At 43.7% G+C, this 17,869-nt stretch overlaps 1 protein-coding gene across 4 annotated transcripts in view; it reads right to left on the reverse strand.

The window, feature by feature from the left end:
* CRYL1 (crystallin lambda 1) overlaps window positions 1-17,869 on the reverse strand; it is a 245,028-nt gene that overhangs the window by 195,889 nt on the left and 31,270 nt on the right. For 3 of the 4 annotated variants that reach the window (XM_089685783.1, XM_089685781.1, XM_089685784.1), the window contains exon 3: window positions 16,164-16,271. In XM_089685783.1, the coding sequence (XP_089541909.1) occupies window positions 16,164-16,271 (108 nt within the window). Of the gene's footprint in view, window positions 1-16,159; window positions 16,272-17,869 lie in introns of all 4 variants that reach the window. The other variant, XM_089685785.1, reaches the window with a different exon arrangement.

Here is a 17,869-nt window from a genome sequence, read left to right on the forward strand (position 1 = left end):
TATGACTTCAATACATACTAGATTGTTTGTACTAGCAGGCCAACACATAAATGTTCACAACACTGGGCCCTAGGTGCGCATCTAGGCCAGGGAGAGGTGTGTTGTGGTCCCCTTTCATTCTATTTATTCTATTTCTACAATCATTCTTATAATTATCTTATGGTTTAAGGGAATTTGCATGTCGTAAATCACTCATATTTCACTAGAGGCATAACCGCCTTTTTTGTGTGTGTGTGTGTGTGTGTGTGTGTGTGGGGGGGGGGGGGTGTATTATAGTATACTATTGTATTTATACAGACACATCAATTACCATTTATTTATCATCAATTACATATGCACAATTGGAAAAGGTGCACAACAAAAACACATTGTATAGGGAGGTGTATTGTAGTACTTCACTACATTCTACAAGTAACACCTCTAGACTCATTTTATAACAGAAAGGCAGTGCAGCACATTTCGGGGTTTTTAAAACTATGTGATGTTTAATAAATCATTTCTCCATTGGAAGACTATGTGATATTTATTAACTGATCTTTTTGCCTTTCTGCGGACACCCCTAGGCTATTAGAAAGGTTACTGTCTTAGGCGGAGTGATACCAAAATGCACTTCACCTAGGACAGGACTCAGCACTACAGAGGAAGCATTGGCTTATGCGGCTCCTGCTTCCTCTGGCGCTGGCTCCATCCACTCTAATGCTCTGGGATGGTGAGTTGCTAACATGCAATCTGGGCTTGCTGACCCACCATCCTAGAACATGAGGTTGCAGCCCACATCAGAGGGCTCTGCGGGCCACATAGGGCCAATGGGCTCGGGTTGAGCACCCCTGATCTAAACCATTGAAAAATTAAATGCAATATTCATCTTCCTACTTTGTTGCTTTATAGTATTATGTCTATACTTTAGCAGATGTACTTTCAAGTGGAGCTTCGCTCTCTTGATCTACATTGACTATTTTTAATCCTTATGCTGCTAGCATTAGTAAACAGACAGGAAAATATATCATAAAATTAGAAATAAAGCTGAAATTCGCTGCACTTGAATCCTTTATTTATTGCTTCAAAAAATTATCACAAAACACCGCAGAAACAATGAAAGTTAACGCATTTCATGCTATGAAAAGTGCTTACTCATAACCTCCTGTACTGAATTCACAATATCCCATATAGACTACCCATACTGGTGCAGTCAATTATACAATTAGGGAACACCTCCTACCATTCCCAATAATCTATTACCGTATGTTAAAAACTAGATATAAAATGATACCCCTTTGGTAACATATATAAACTTAATGGTCTTTTCTTTTCCATAAAAATTGACCTCATTAGAATTTTATTTGGCACTATATTGTAATAGATTATTAAATAATTTGGGGCCAAGTAAAATGGAGATTAATGTATTTTATAGAATTTAGAGTGAGAATATTAATTTGACCCACAAGATGGCGCTGGTGTAATGCATACCATAGGACGCCACGGTGGGGATAGGTTTTTAATTTTAAATCTGAAAGGGATCTCATAAGAAGGTATTTTTTGTAATAAATAAATACTTTCTTGCAAGCATGTAGGCCCTTTACAAAATAATCTGGAGTGGGAGACTGGGGACAAAGAAGACAAATTAAATACCTTCTTCAGCTCTATGTATACAAAGGAGCATGGGGAGCTCTTATCCATAATGGCATGGTATTGACATAGCTCCAGATGATCCACATTGGGTCACAATTGATATGATCCAAAAATATTTAGACAGAATAAAGCACCTGGACCGGATAGCACACACCCACGGGTCCTTAAAGAATTGAGCTCTGTCATTGCAAAGCCATTGTTTCTAATTTTTAGGGACTCTTAATGACTGGCATAGTACCATTGGATTGTCATAAGGCCAATGTGGTGCCAATATTTAAAAAGGGGTCAAAATCTTTTCAAAGTAATTATAGACCTGTTAGTTTAACTTCTATAGTTGGGAAGATACTGGAGAGTTTAATAAAAGACCACATAGATGAGTTCTTGCTGGAAAAAAATATTTTAAACATCAGACAGCATGGATTCATGAAAGACAGAAGTTGTCAAACAAATCTGATTTCTTTTTATGAGGAGGTGAGCAAAACCTTGGACAGAGGGGTGGTGGTGGACGTGGTATACTTGGATTTTGCAAAGTGTTTGACACAGTTCCCCACACACGACTAATGTGTAAGGTAAAGTCTACAGGCTTGGAAAAATCTGTATGTAAATGGTTAGAAAACTGGCTAAAATATCGTATTCAGAGAGTAGTGGTTAATGATTCATACTCTGAATGGTCTGGGGTCATCAGTGGTGTACCCCAAGGTTCAGTGATGGGACCCTTACCTTTTAATACATTTCTAAACAATATAGGGTCTGGGATTAAAAATCCCATTTCAGTCTTTGCGGATGACACCAAGCTGTGCAGTGCAAAAACGTCCTTACAGGATTCTCCAACTTACAAGCCGACCTCAATGCACTATGTAATTGGACAACTGTGTGGCAAATGAGGTTTAATGTTGATAAATGTAAGGTTATGCACTTGGGGGCTAAGAATATGCATGCATCATACATACTAGGGGGGGCATACAACTGGGGGAATCAATGGTGGAGAAGGATCTGGGAGTTCTGGTAGATCACAAGCTTAATAATGGCATGCAATGCCAAGCTGCGGTTTCTAAAGCAAGCAAAATCCTCTCTTGTATTAAAAGAGGTATAGACTCCAGAGAGAGAGATATCATATTACCCTGTACAAATCATTAGTAAGACCTCATCTGGAATATGCAGTTCAGTTTTGGGCACCAATTCACAAATAGAACATTGGGGAACTGGAGAAAGTACAGAGAAGGGCAACCAAACTGATAAGAGGCATGGAGGAGCTCAGCTATGAGGAAAGATTAGAGGAACTGAATTTATTCTCTTGAGAAGAGGAGATTAAGGGGGGATATGATCAACATGTATAAATACATCAGTGGTTCATATAGTGAACTCGGTGTAGAGCTATTTACCCTGAGGTCATCACAGAGGACAAGGGGGCACTCTTTACGTCTGGAGGAAAAAAAATGTAATCTCCAAACATGGAAAGGTTTCTTCACAGTGAGAGCTGTGAAAATGTGGAATAGACTCCCTCAAGAGTTGGTTCTGGCCAGCTCAGTGGATTGCTTTAAAAAAGGCCTGGATTGTTTTCTAGATATACCTAATATAACTGGATACTAACATTTTTAGGTAAAGTTGATCCAGGGAATATCCAATTGCCTCTCAGGGGATCAGGGAGGATTTTTTTTTTCCCTGCAGGAGCAAATTGGATCATGCTTTGCTGGGTTTTCTTTTTGCCTTCCTCTGGATCAACTGCGGGTATAGGATTAGAACTTTTTTTTTTTTTTTTTTAATGGTTGAACTGGATGGACTTTTGTCTTTTTTCAGCTAGACTATGTAACTATGTTTTCTCATTTTATTTTAATATCATGCATTTTGGGTGGTATGGGCAGCCTCGTTTCAATAGAGTATGTATATTAGAAGTGAGTACTTCCTGCTTCTGAGGACATCTCATATTGAAGATGAAACGTGTCAAGAGGAACTTCCGGTCTAGTGTGGAACGCACGCTGAGGAGTCGGCGGAAGAGAGATTACCCTCAATATATATATATATATATATATATATATATATATATATATATATATATATATATATATATATATATATATATATATATATATATATATATACACATACACATACACATATATATATACACACATATATACATACACACACACACACACACATACATACATACACACACACATATATATATATATATATATATATATATATACACACACACACACACACACACACACACATATACACACACACACAAACACATACAGTTGTGTTCAAAATAATAGCAGTCAGACATCACTAACCTGATCAATCACTGTTTTTGGCAGAAATGATATTTCTACATGGCAAATAATTTACTAGCAGGTGTAGTAGAGTAATAGAAATCCAACAGACCCAACAGTCATGACATGCATGCTGCTGATTCTGTGTAATTGAATCACTAATTGAAAAAGGGGCATGTTCAAAATAATAGCAGTGTGGAGTTCTATTAGTGAGGTCATTCATTCTTTGAAAAACAGGTGGCAATTATTGCCCTTATTTAAGGAAGGAAGGCAGCAAATGTTGTACATGCTGGTTACAGTGCATTTCTCTCTGAAATTCTGAGGAAAATGGGTCGTTCCAGACATTGTTCAGAAGAACAGCGTACCTTGATTAAAAAGTTGATTGGAGAGGGGAAAACATATAAAGAAGTGCAGAAAATGATAGGCTGCTCAGCTAAAATAATCGCAAATGCTTTAAAATGGCAACCAAAACCTGAAAGATGTGGAAGAAATCGAAAAACTACCATTCGAATGGATAGAAGAATAGCCAAAATGGCAAGGACTCAGCCAACAATCAGCTCCAGGAAGATCAAAGAAGGTGTAAAGTTACCTGTGAGTACTGTTACAATTAGAAGACGCCTATGTGAAGCCAAGCTATCTGCAAGAAGCCCCCCCAAAGTCCCACTGTTGAAAAAAAGACATGTGCTGAAGAGGTTACAATTTGCCAAAGAGCACATTGACTGGCCTAAAGAGAAATGGCGCAACATTTTGTGGATTGATGAAAGTAAGATTGTTCTTTTTGGGTCTAGTGGCCGGAGACAGTTTGTCAGACGACCCCCAAACACTGAATTCAAGCCACAGTACACTGTGAAGACAGTGAAGCATGGTTGCGCAAGCATCATGATATGGGGATGTTTCTCAAACTACGGTGTTGGGCCTATTTATCGCATACCAGGGATCATGGATCAGTTTGAATACATCAGAAAACTTGAAGAGGTCCTGCTGCTTTATGCTGAAGAGGAAATGCCCTTGAAATGGGTGTTCCAACAAGACAACAACCCCAAACACACCGGTAAACGTGCAACATCTTGGTTCCAGACCACAAGATTGATGTTATGGAGTGGCCAGCCCAATCCCCGGATCTTAATCCAATAGAAAACTTGTGGGGTGACATCAAAAATGCAGTTTCTGAGGCAAAACCAAGAAATAGAGAAGAACTGTGGAATGTAGTCCAATCATCCTGGGCTGGAATACCTGTTCACAGGTGCCAGAAGTTGGTTGACTCCATGCAACACAGATGTACAGCAGTTCTCAGAAACAGTGCTTATACAACTAAATATTAATTAAGTGATTCAAAGGAAAGCAAAATCTTCAAACATTTTTCAGTTTATATAGTGAATGTTTGAGTTTGTAAAGAAGAATACAAACACTGCTATTTTTTGAACAGTCTAATATTCACTTTTCTTCCATTTTTTTTTTAGAGGAACAACACAATTTGATATATTTTTCTTCATGTTTTGAATTGGAATAGAATGTGTTCCCAATGCATTTGTGTGTATGGAAATAAAAGTTATTAGAAGGATTTTGAGCTTTATTTACTTTTTTCAAAACACACTGCTATTATTTTGAACACAACTGTATACAGTCAGGTCCATAAACATTGGGAAATCGACACAATTGTAACAGTTTTGACTCTATACACCACCAAAATGGATTTAAAATGAAACAAACAAGATGTGCTTTACTCCTGCTGCCTTCCTCCTGGGTAAATGCTCCTTTCTCCTACCTCCACTCTTAACTCCAAAACGCACTGACTCCTGCTATATTCAGAACAAATGGTGTATTTATATTTTTGTATATGTTGACCAGCACTCACCTTTAGCTGCACCCGTTTTACGACTGGTGCCTGTTTCCTGAGAGAATCATCCCCCACTCCTCATGTGATCTTTATCAGCTTCTAATTGGGGTGGAGTTGAATGCTCATTTGAGCATCTCCCTATAAATTTAGATCAGCTCATGGGGGAGATCTCTGATGGGGGGCACAGTCTCTGATGGGGTGCTGCTTCAGATTGAGTGCGGCTTCGAACGAGTGCATAGAAGAAGCAGTTAAACGCAGCAGTTGAACTCAAGCAGGAGAACCCAAGCAGCAGGAAGACACAACAACAGTAAGAAGCTCTACTGCATGCTGGAAGACTGCAAGCAAACACCCTGGGAAACCTCTTACATGCCTGAGACCCACTCTGTGTGCCTTTATATAATACGCCCCTCTTCTCATCATATTACTACCCTCTGTTCCCAAATCTCATTTCTCTACCCCTCTGCTCCACCCCACAACCTGTACATCTCCCCCTCACTGCTATCATCTCCCTACTACTGCTCTCTTCACCTCCCCACAATGTCTCTTCCACTCCTCCTTCTCATTTTCCTCTCCTCCGTTTCCAAATTCCATTCACTATATCCCTCTGCCCCTCCCAAACATTTGTATATCGTGTCCTCACTGCTTCCCTCACCCCTCTATGGCACCCACCACCTCCTCCTATTACTCCGCTCTCCCACTGACCCCAACACCTCCACTAGAAGTTTCTCACGCTCCTGCACATCCCGCTCCCATGCCACCTTTCTCACCCTTCTCCTCCTCCTAGCCGCGGGGGACATCTCCCCGAATCCTGGCCCTCCACCTCCCTCACCCGCTCAACACCCTCCCACTTCCATGTCCTACTGCAACCCCCGCAACTTAGTATCTGTCTCCCTGCTCCCTAAAATCTCCCCCCCGTTTTCATGTGCACTCCTGAACGCCCGTTCGGTGTGCAACAAGCTTACCGCCATCCACGACCTCTTTGTTTCCCGCTCCCTCAACCTCCTGGCGATCACGGAAACCTGGATCCAGCCCACTGACTCTACCTCCCCTGCTGCACTCTCCTATGGAGGTCTCACCTGGACCCACTCACCCAGGCCTAACGGTCATAAAGGTGGTGGGGTTGGTCTGCTCCTGTCACCGCAGAGCACCTTCCGAGTCCTCCCAAACCCCCCCTCCCTATCCTTCTCCTCCTTCGAGGCCCACTGCGTCCGACTATTCTCCCCAACCCCCCTGAAGATTGCTGTGATATACCGGCCTCCTGGATCCATACCCCGCTTCCTGGATGACTTCTCCTCCTGGCTACCCTTCTTCCTCTCCTCTGAGCTACCCACCATAATTCTTGGGGATTTTAACATCCCTGTCAACCTCGACAACCCGGACACAGCCCGTCTCCTCCACCTAACCTCCTCCTTTGCACTTGCACAGTGCATACAATCCACCACCCACTCCGACGGAAATATCCTTGATCTTGTCTTCTCCAACCGATGCGCTCCCCACAACCTCACTAATACCCCCTTCCCTCTCTCTGACCACAACCTGATCACCTTCTCTATCTCCTCGTCCTCCAACGCCTACCCCTCCAAATGTCACACTACTACCAGCCGTAACCTCCGCAACCTTAACCCTGCCTCCCTCCACTCTGCAGCTGATCAACTCCACGACCGCATCCTCCCCCTGTCCTGCCCCGACTTGGCTTTGACCGCCTACAACAATGCGCTCTCAACAGCCCTTGACTCACTAGCGCCTTTAACCACACGCAACACCAGACCCCGACCGCTCCAGCCCTGGCAGACTGATCACACCAAAACCCTCAAACGACAAAGTCGTGCCCTAGAGCGACTATGGCGCAAAACCAAATCCAAACAAGCCTTCACCCGCTACAAATCTGCCTTCCGCACCTACACCTCCTCCCTCCATGCTGCCAAACAGGCCTACTTCTTGACCCTCATCAAGGCCCTCTCCTCCAATCCTCGCCGACTCTTCTCTGCCTTCAACTCTCTACTCTCTCCACCCCCACCCAGCACCTCACTCACTGCCCTTGAGATTGCCAATCACTTCAAAAACAAAATTGACACAATTCGCAAGGACATTGCCGCAACTCACACGCCCTCTCAACCTGTCCCCTCTCACACAGCTACCCCCTTATCCCCCCTCCCCCTCGACATAACCCGCAGGGACTTCGTCGCTGCTCAAACTCCCTCCAACCCCCTTCACCCTCACTCAGCTACCCCCTCATCACCCCTCTCCCACGGCCCCACCACTGCTCTGACCTCCTCTTCCACCCCACCCTACATTCCTCATACTGAAGCTCCCCCAACACTCCACACCTTTGACCTTACTACCATCGAGGAAGTCTCCAAGACCCTCTCTGATGCCCGCCTCACCACCTGCCCCCTCGACCCTATCCCCTCACAACTCCTACGACCTTCCTCCTCCTCCATCCTACGCTCCCTCACCCACATCTTCAATCTCTCCCTCTCCTCAGGCACTTTCCCCTCCCCTCTGAAACATGCACACATCACCCCCATACTTAAAAAGCCCTCCCTGGACCCCAATGACCCGAACAACCTCAGACCCATCTCCCTGCTCCCATTTACATCTAAACTCCTCGAGCGCCTCGTCTACACCCGCCTATGCTCTCACCTCAACGACAACCACCTCCTCGATCCCCTACAGTCCGGCTTCCGTCCCCTACACTCCACCGAAACTGCCTTACTCAAACTCTCCAACGACCTGCTAACCGCCAAAGCTAATGGACACTATTCAGTGCTCCTACTCCTTGACCTCTCTGCGGCCTTCGACACAGTCGACCACCCCCTCCTCCTCAAAAAACTACACTCCCTCGGCCTCAGAGATTCTGCTCTCTCCTGGATCTCATCCTACCTGTCACAACGCTCTTTCAGCGTTACCTATAATGCTACCACCTCCCCCTCACTCCCCCTCTCTGTTGGGGTCCCTCAAGGCTCTGTCCTCGGGCCCCTTCTCTTCTCCATCTATACCTCCTCCCTTGGCCAACTCATACACTCTCACGGCTTCAACTACCACCTCTATGCCGACGACACCCAAATCTATCTCTCAACCCCCCACCTCACCCCCTTGGTCTCAGCCCGAATCACACACCTACTGAGCGACATATCAGACTGGATGTCGCTCCACTTCCTTAAATTGAACCTCTCCAAAACCGAGTTTCTTGTCTTCCCCCCAGCCCGGACACCACCCCCCATTGATTTCTCCGTCACATCCAACAACGCTACCATCAAACCCGCCCTGCAGGCCAGAGTACTGGGTGTCATTCTGGACTCCAACCTATCCTTCCAGCCCCAAGTCCAATCTTTAACAAACTCGTGCAGACTCCACCTCCGCAACATCGCCAAAATCCGCACGTTCCTAACCCCAGAAACCACTAAACAGCTCATCCACTCCCTCATCATATCACGACTCGACTACTGCAACTCCCTCCTCACTGGCCTGCCTCGCCGCTGGCTATCCCCTCTTCAGTCCATCCTGAACACGGCTGCCAGACTCATTCACCTTTCCAACTGCTCTGTCTCCGCCACCCCCCTCTGCCAATCCCTCCACTGGCTTCCGATTGCGCAACGGATCAAATTCAAAATCCTAACGCTGACGTACAAAGCTGTCCACCATACTGCCCCGAACTACATCACTGACCTAATATCCAAGTACCGCCCAGCACGCACACTCCGCTCCTCACAGGACCTCCTTCTCTCTAGTTCCCTGGTCTCCTCCTCCCATGCCCGCCTCCAGGACTTCTCCAGGGTGTCACCCATCCTCTGGAACTCCCTGCCCCAACCCATCAGATTATCACCTACTCTCCTCTCCTTTAGGCGCACCCTGAAAACCCATCTCTTCAGGGAAGCCTACCCCACCCCCTGCTAACTTGCCTCCCTCCTCCACTCTTCCTACCACTCCATCCCCCACAGCTATCTCCTCCTGTGCCACCACCCCCTCCCTCCTAGATTGTAAGCTCGAAAGAGCAGGGCCCTTGATCCCCTCATGTTTTGCATTGTATTGGTATTGTTCTGTCACATGTTCTGTCTCCCTTTGGAATGTACAGCGCTGAGCGAACTATTGGCGCTTTATAAATACTGTATAATAATAATAATAATAATAACTACAGACTGTCAGCTTTAATTTGAGTGTATTTACATCCAAATCAGGTGAACGGTGTAGGAATTACAACAGTTTGCATATGTGCCTCCCACTGGTTAAGGGACCAAAAGTAATGGGACAGAATAATAATCATAAATCAATAATCATAAATCAAAGTTTAACTTTTTAATATTTGGTTGCAAATCCTTTGCAGTCAATTACAGCCTGAAGTCTGGAACGCATAGACATCACCAGATGCTGGGTTTCATCCCTGGTGATGCTCTGCCAGGCCTCTACTGCAACTGTCTTCAGTTCCTGCTTGTTCTTGGGGAATTTTCCCTTCAGTTTTGTCTTCAGCAAGTGAAATGCATGCTCAGATTCAGGTCAGGTGATTGACTTGGCCATTGCATAACATTCCACTTCATTCTCTTAAAAAACTCTTTGGTTGCTTTTGCAGTATGCTTTGGGTCATTGTCCATCTGCAGTGTGAAACGGCGTCCAATGAGTTCTGAAGCATTTGGCTGAAATATGAGCAGATAATATTGCCCGAAACACTTCAGAATTCATCCTGCTGCTTTTTTCAGCAGTCACATCATCAATAAATACAAGAGAACCAGTTCCATTGGCAGCCATACATGCCCACGCCAAGACACTACCACCACCGTGCTTCACTGATGAGTTGGTATGCTTAGGATCATGAGCAGTTCCTTTCCTTCTCCATACTCTTCTCTTCCATCACTCTGGTACAAGTTGATCTTGGTCTCATCTGTCCATAGGATGTTGTTCCAGAACTGTGAAGGCTTTTTTAGATGTCATTTGGCAAATTGTAATCTGGCCTTCCTGTTTTTGAGGCTCACCAATGGTTTCCATCTTGTGGTGAACCCTCTGTATTCACTCTGGTGAAGTCTTCTCTTGATTGTTGACTTTGACACACATACACCTGCCTCCTGGAGAGTGTTCTTGATCTGGCCAACTGTTGTGAAGGGTGTTTTCTTCACCAGGGAAAGAATTCTTCGGTCATCCACCACAGTTGTTTTCCGTGGTCTTCCGGGTGTTTTGGTGTTGCTGAGGTCACCGATGCGTTCCTTCTTTTTAAGAATGTTCCAAACAGTTGTTTTGGCCACACCTAATGTTTTTACTATCACTCTGATGGGTTTGTTTTGTTTTTTCAGCCTAATGATGGCTTGCTTCACGGATAGTGACAGCTCTTTGGATCTCATCTTGAGAGTTGACAGCAACAGATTCCAAATGCAAATAGCACACTTGAAATGAACTCTGGACCTCTTATCTGCTCACTGTAATTGGGATAATGAGGGAATAACACACACCTGACCATGGAACAGCTGAGAAGCCAATTCTCCAATTACTTTTGGTCCCTTAACAAGTGGGAGGCACATATGCAAAAACTGTTGTAATTCCTACACCGTTCACCTGATTTGGATGTAAATACCCTCAAAATTAAAGCGGACAGTCTGCAGTTAAAGCACATCTTGTTCGTTTCATTTCAAATTCATTGTGGTGGTGTATAGAGCCAAAAATGTTAGAATTGTGTCGATGTCCCAATATTTATGGACGTGTGTGTGTGTGGTTACTGTATAGTATTTAAAATAAGCCCAGTTTTGAACTCCCAACTCTATAGCCACTTAGAAGAAACAGACAGAAGGATTCTTATACCTGTCAGTCATCCATTACGTGTAGTGTTGGGGGGGGGGGGGGTGGTTGCATTACCTAAGGAAAAGACAGATGTTCAACCTCAATATCAATATATGTTTTAACACATGTAATTGAAATATACATGTAAGGAGTATCACCCACATGATGACATCAATATTAATATTTTTTAGTTGGGAGTCACAATTCTTTCATATAGTAATTCCATGACATGTACAGCAGATTATATAACTGTGGTATACCCCTGACAGGGAAAGTGAGATGTTACATTACTGAATATCTACTCATAGAAGTGTGTGATGTGCCATTCGTAATTGAGGCCCTCCGGGATCCTAGTACATAAATGGAACATCCAATACACCTTACGTTTGCACAAAGACCACACCACTTTTACCATCACTTGAATACGGATAGCTATAGTGTTTCATCCATGAACGTCACTGAAATGTCATGCTATGCTAGTGTCATGATTTCTTATGGTGTCATATGTGGTCCCAAAGCCGGTCCTGCAACCATCTCATTCGCACTACATATTGTATAGCACATTCTGCGCATATAATAAATACAACATTGATGGTGTTACAATTAATTAATGACTTAATGTCGAATTCTTTATTGCTAATTTTGGATAAGAATTTGTCATGTTCTACAATTTGAGGTCAACAAGGACACTCTCCTAATCTAAAATTTTCCTTAAAGTGCAACCAAATATAGAAAATGAACTTGGGGACATATTGAAAGATGGGGCTTGTCGTGACAGTGCTCTATATATGTTGAAGTTTTGAAAAAGGAATTCAGATTGTCCTTGTAGAGCATAGGAATAGAACACTTCACTATTTTCACTTATCACTTACATTCAAAAACTCCAAACTATATGGAGTGGAGAATAGGGGTATAGTCTATTCTTTCTCTCTTTCTAAATGGGTCTCCTACAATGCCTAAGGCTCTGTTTAGATCTGGTTTGGAGTATCCTCATTGGACAAAGTGATGACACAGTGCCTCAGATTCTTGTAAATATTCGGTCTCATCCAAACAGATCAGACGGACTCGGGATACCCCTAATAGTGTGCCTAGTATGCCCTGAATCTGCCCTAAATACAGTATTGCCCGATAAGGATTTCCTAAACAAGCTGGTTTTCACTTTTCCTTCACTTTGTCAATTTCACATCCAAAAGGGGCACTGCTTGGCTACTCAATTTTATATTAGGCTGGTTATCCTTTAGATCAGCCTTCCTCAACTAGGGTACCCAGGCACCCTGGGGTGACTTGAGGTTTCTTCAGGGGTTCCTTGGCTAAAAAAAAAGGTCTAAAAATTGCCCAAAACTTGTATACAAGCCAGTGGGTGGAACAAGCCTGTCTTTTAGTTACACAAAGCCACAGGTTTTCATTGTGCACCATTATGACCTTTTAGCAGCCAGCGTTCTAACAGCCAATGACATCATCAGTTGATAAGGAGGATGTCAGCTGCCTGCACAGCATTCTAGTTTATTCCTCCTCTGCCCCTCTCCATCAGTGCATTACATTAGCTCAGCAATGGAGAAAAACTTAGGGAGAAGAGAAACATTGGAATACTACTCAGTACCAGTGTGCAAAAGTGTATTTGCTCTGGAACAATATATCACCTCTAATGTTGGGTGTCCTACATGTGTAGATGTTGCTGCATTATATAAAAATATTAGAATCGTTTTTTCACATTTTAGAATGGGGTGCCTCAGGACTGTCCATAATTTTAAAGGGTGCCTTGACTGAAAAAAGGTTGAGAAACACTGCTTTAGATAGTCAATGAGGCACGCCAATGAAAAATCAGATCCATCAAAAATGAATCTGAAATAACAAACGGAGGAGCATAATTTTAGGTGGAAATGGGTTCCTATCCCCATAGATGTAAGCCCTCTCCCACCAACCCATGTACAGGTTGGTGAGATAGGTAGAAGATCTGGTGCCCATGGATGTTCCACATGCTGGCGATAGTATTCCTCATCAAATTGGATAAAATTATGTAAAAAAGGAGATACCTCAGATGATCCAAAATAAATTCCTTCTGGGCACATGTAAAGCCGCCATACCTGTCCAACTAAAACAAAACTGCATCTAGACCCAATTCATGGAGAATACAATAGTACAGGCTAGTCACTTCACATGTCACCCAGATACAGATTTCTTTCCATTGAAATGATTCCATAATTCCAAGAAAATGCTTGGTATCTCTCAAGAAGCAAAGGGCCTGAAAAAAGCAAAGGGCCACATCTGGCCCCCGGGCCGCAGTTTGGAGACCACTGTTCTAAAGAACTCATCTCTCTTCGAAATATCTGCAAATGTCCACAGGAATATTCAGATACTTCAGGCATTCGGTTGGGTAATCAACGTTCAAAAAATCCACTCTCCAAACTTCCCTTTGGTCTTGAATGAGACACAAGTATTCCAGACAAACAGGCGAACCAAAAGTATTTCTTCCAGGAAACAAACTGGTCTCTCTCCGATCCCAAGCTCAAGCCTTAAAGGTCAAAGAGACATCGCTCTGTGTGATTCTCCATGAGAATTCTATGCCTCATGGTGGGCTCCACTGAGGCTGATCCATTCGCTCAATTCTATTCAAGGCCTCTCCAAGACATCTTATTGGCATGAAACAAATATGAGCCCTCCCGACCCCCCTATGCTTCTATCCAGCCAAGCAAAGAACTCCCTAGCTTGGTGGATTTCCAACCCAGCCTTGACAATGGGGAAGTAACCTCTACCACAGCCATGGAGGGTGATAAAATAGATGCCAGCCTCTCAGGTTGAGGAGGAGGAGTGTTCATGGTCACAATTCACAATCTCTCACAGTTCAAAGAACATTGTCACCCAAGGAAGACAAATTACGAAACATCATCTTGGAACACAGAGCAATAAAAATGGATCTGCACTGCTGGACCCCACTTCTACAGGGACACAAAAGATATGAAATTTACAGGTACGCCCAAAATAACTTTTTTTCACTGAAAAAACATTATCACTATACAAAACATAATCACCCAAAGAATTTAGAGAACATGAACTTTGGTGCATTTCCATGCATTAATAGACAATCTTTCGCCCTAGGAAAGTGCATTTATTTGCACACTAATGCATATGCTTTCCAGCATGTGTAAGGGTTTATGTGGATGTTATGTGGATGGACACTTGTTCGCTTCAAGAGGGTTTTAGCATCCCCTGAAAATTTATGGGAATGCAAAATTCACTTGAAGTAGGTCAACTGTAGGTCATATGCATGGTCTTGATGAACTCTGGAAGGGTTTCAAACTGTCAAATTGATGTCATCTACACAAGTAGTTACACAAGTAGTTATTGGAACAGGAAGTGGAGAGAATTCTTTAAAGGGGAGCTCCACCCATTTTTGTATTTAATAAAAGTCAGCAGCTACAAAAACTGTAGCTGCTGACTTCTAACAGACAGACACTTACCTATCAATGTGCTCACCCAACCCATGCCTTATCTCGGTCTTCTGTCCCCAGCGCTGGCATCTCAATTGCATGCACCATTCTGTAACAGATTGCGGCTTCACAGCCAGGTGCCCACTGTGCATGCGGAAGTTGCACTCTGCATTGTGAATGGTCCTGCAGTCTTTTGGAAAGTGCAGTCCCAGAAGACTGCAGTGGGGGTTAGGAGAACCTCTGCTTCTGATCACCTAGGCGGTCAGAGCGGAAGTGGGAGCAGGTACCCGTCAGGTCCCCGCTCCTCCCTCCCAAAAAAAGATGCCATTTTGGAAAGAGGAGGGAGGAGGAAGTCTTAAAGTGGAATTTCACCTTCTGGGTGACACCGCAAAAAAAAAAAAAAAAAAAGTTGACAGAAGTTCTAGCTTTTCCCCACGCTAACAACACAAGAGATGGTACTGGATATAAAAGTGGTTGTCAAGGCTCAAAGGTTTTACTTTCATGTATACAATAAAAAAAAAAAAAAAAAAAACACCACACCTTCTGTATGCAGCAGCCCCCCCAGCCCCCTTAATACTTAACTGAGCCTCATCGCGATCCAACAATATGCAGGTGAACCTCAGCTCTCCAAGGACTCTCCCTCCTCATTGGCTGAGATAGCAGCAAGAGCCATTGGCTGTCAATCAAAGCCAGTGAGGCAAAGAGAAGAGAGGGGGAGTGGGGCAGGGCCGAGCCGTGGCTCTGTGTGTGAATGAACACGCAGAGCAGCTGGACAGAGCCCGCTCTGCTCTATGGGCAGCTGGGAGTAAGCGAACTCCGATTGCCCTTCAATCCGAACTGCCTACCTGAAGGAAGACTGATCCTACATTTTTTTTTGGCACACCAGATCAGACAGAAGGTAGGCGGATGTAAACAGAAGCAAGTCCGTTTACACCCCTGGTCCAAAGGGGTTAATGGACTGTCCTTTACCACGAAGGGTCCGATCAGGTCCACGTAAAAACTGCTAGGCAGACCTGATCGGACCCTTCGTGGTAAAGGGGCCATATTGTTTTGCAATAAAAGAATAAAGTATGAACCTGAGGAATATATTTGTCATCATGCACAGCATGCATTTATCTTTGCAGTCCTTTTATTTGTCAGGCTCTCCCTGGTGCCACCTCACTAAGGACAATGTTGTCTGCTTCTACTAGACCTGGCCACAATAACCCAAAATGTAAAGATACTTGCCGTATATCCTCCTGGGCAGCAGTAACTTGCTCTTTTTCAATATCGTACAGTCTTACTCGAAAGCCTCCACTAGCAAACACCATGGCCCAGCTTCGGCCAATCAGACCACTGAAAGGTAAAAAAATAACATTGAGTATTAAGTTATCACATTATTATAAATATAGATGCACAGCAACATGTATAGAATGCAGAATGACTAATTACAAAAGCCCTGGGTCCCTGCCCAGCCCCTCACTTTTAACCCATCCATCTATATGCTCTGCTAGGAAAGGCTGCAGATGAGGTCTTCGTGTCACTTAAGGTGCTTACTGCTGCTCTGATGACAACATGAAGAAAAACCATAAAATAAAAAACACTGCTGAAAACAGACACCTATTCAGGCTACAGGCAAAAACTTCACAGAAAATCAAACATGGGTAAACATTTTTTCAGTTGAGATATTCAACAGAAATAAAGTAAACCTGCTGAAATAGAGAATATTCCAGGGCTCCCTTTAAACCTTTGCACTGCAGTAATATATGGCAAAACAAACATTACCACAACACACAAAAGACATTGTGCTGCATTGCAGTGCCATTGATTTAGACTGGCAACTCAACAAGTACAGTATGTGCAGACACATTCACACTGCAAGTCACCACAGCACAAATATTTTGAAGTGTCGCATTAAAATAGGCAGCCAGGCAACTAGCATTTTCAGAAGGAATTTACCAATGGTAGCCTTTATCTCAGTTTCGTAATAGTAGGTAAAGGTATCTTTACATTATTCCTTGTATTCCCTATGTGGTAGCTCTAAAGGGTCCTTTAGTTTTCTAGTATCTCTGTTCAACAGCGGAGGCAGTGGGACCTCCCATATGAATAAGACACTTACAGGAAAAAAAATTCTCTGTTGAGGTGAGTTAATATGACCTTGTCAAATGCACGGAACACTAGATTTTTTCTGAACATACACAACAGAGAGCAAGAAACCCAGTTAAAGGTATTGGATTATGTTCAGTGTGCTGAAGTGTTTTTATTGCCTCTAACTAAACTTAAAGGGTTATTAAAAGGCAATTTTTTATTAAAATAACAAACATGTTATACTTACCTGCTCTGAGCAATGGTAGAGCACAGAGCCGTCCCAAACCTCCTCTTCTGCATCTGCTCCCACAGCCAGTGCTTGCTATGAGGGCAGACATGTGGGCTCCCAAGCAGGGATCTGTGCTTGGCCCAGCCTTCCGCTTCCTACTCACAGGAGTTGATTGACAGCAGTAGGAGCCAATGGCTCCCGCTGCTGCCTCTGTATGTGGAAAAAGAGAGACAGTGCAGTGAAAGAGGAGCCATGTAAGTATTTAGGGGGCTTGGAAGGTTTTTACCCTAATGCATAGAATGCATTAAGGTAAAATATCTGAAGCCTTTAGAACAGGGGTCTCCAAATTTTCTACAGAAAGGGCCAGTTTACTGTCCTTCAGACTTTGGCTATTGGGAGTAGAAAAGGTCCTGATGTCAGTTGGAATAGGCAATGCCCCATCTTTGATGTCAGAGGAAGGAAGAGCACTCCATCATTGGTGTCACTGGGAGGAATTGTGACCCATCATTGGGCCCCATTATTGGTGTCAGTGGGAGGAATGGTGCCCCATTATTGGTGTCAGTGGGGAGAATTTTGTTCCATTGTTATCAGTGGATAAAATGGTGTCCCAAGGGCTGGATAAAAACAGGGAAAGGGC

This window comes from Staurois parvus, unplaced genomic scaffold (assembly GCF_062004578.1).
Source record: "Staurois parvus isolate SC_StPar_1 unplaced genomic scaffold, SC_StPar_1.0 ptg000387l, whole genome shotgun sequence".
NCBI classification, from domain to species: domain Eukaryota; kingdom Metazoa; phylum Chordata; class Amphibia; order Anura; family Ranidae; genus Staurois; species Staurois parvus.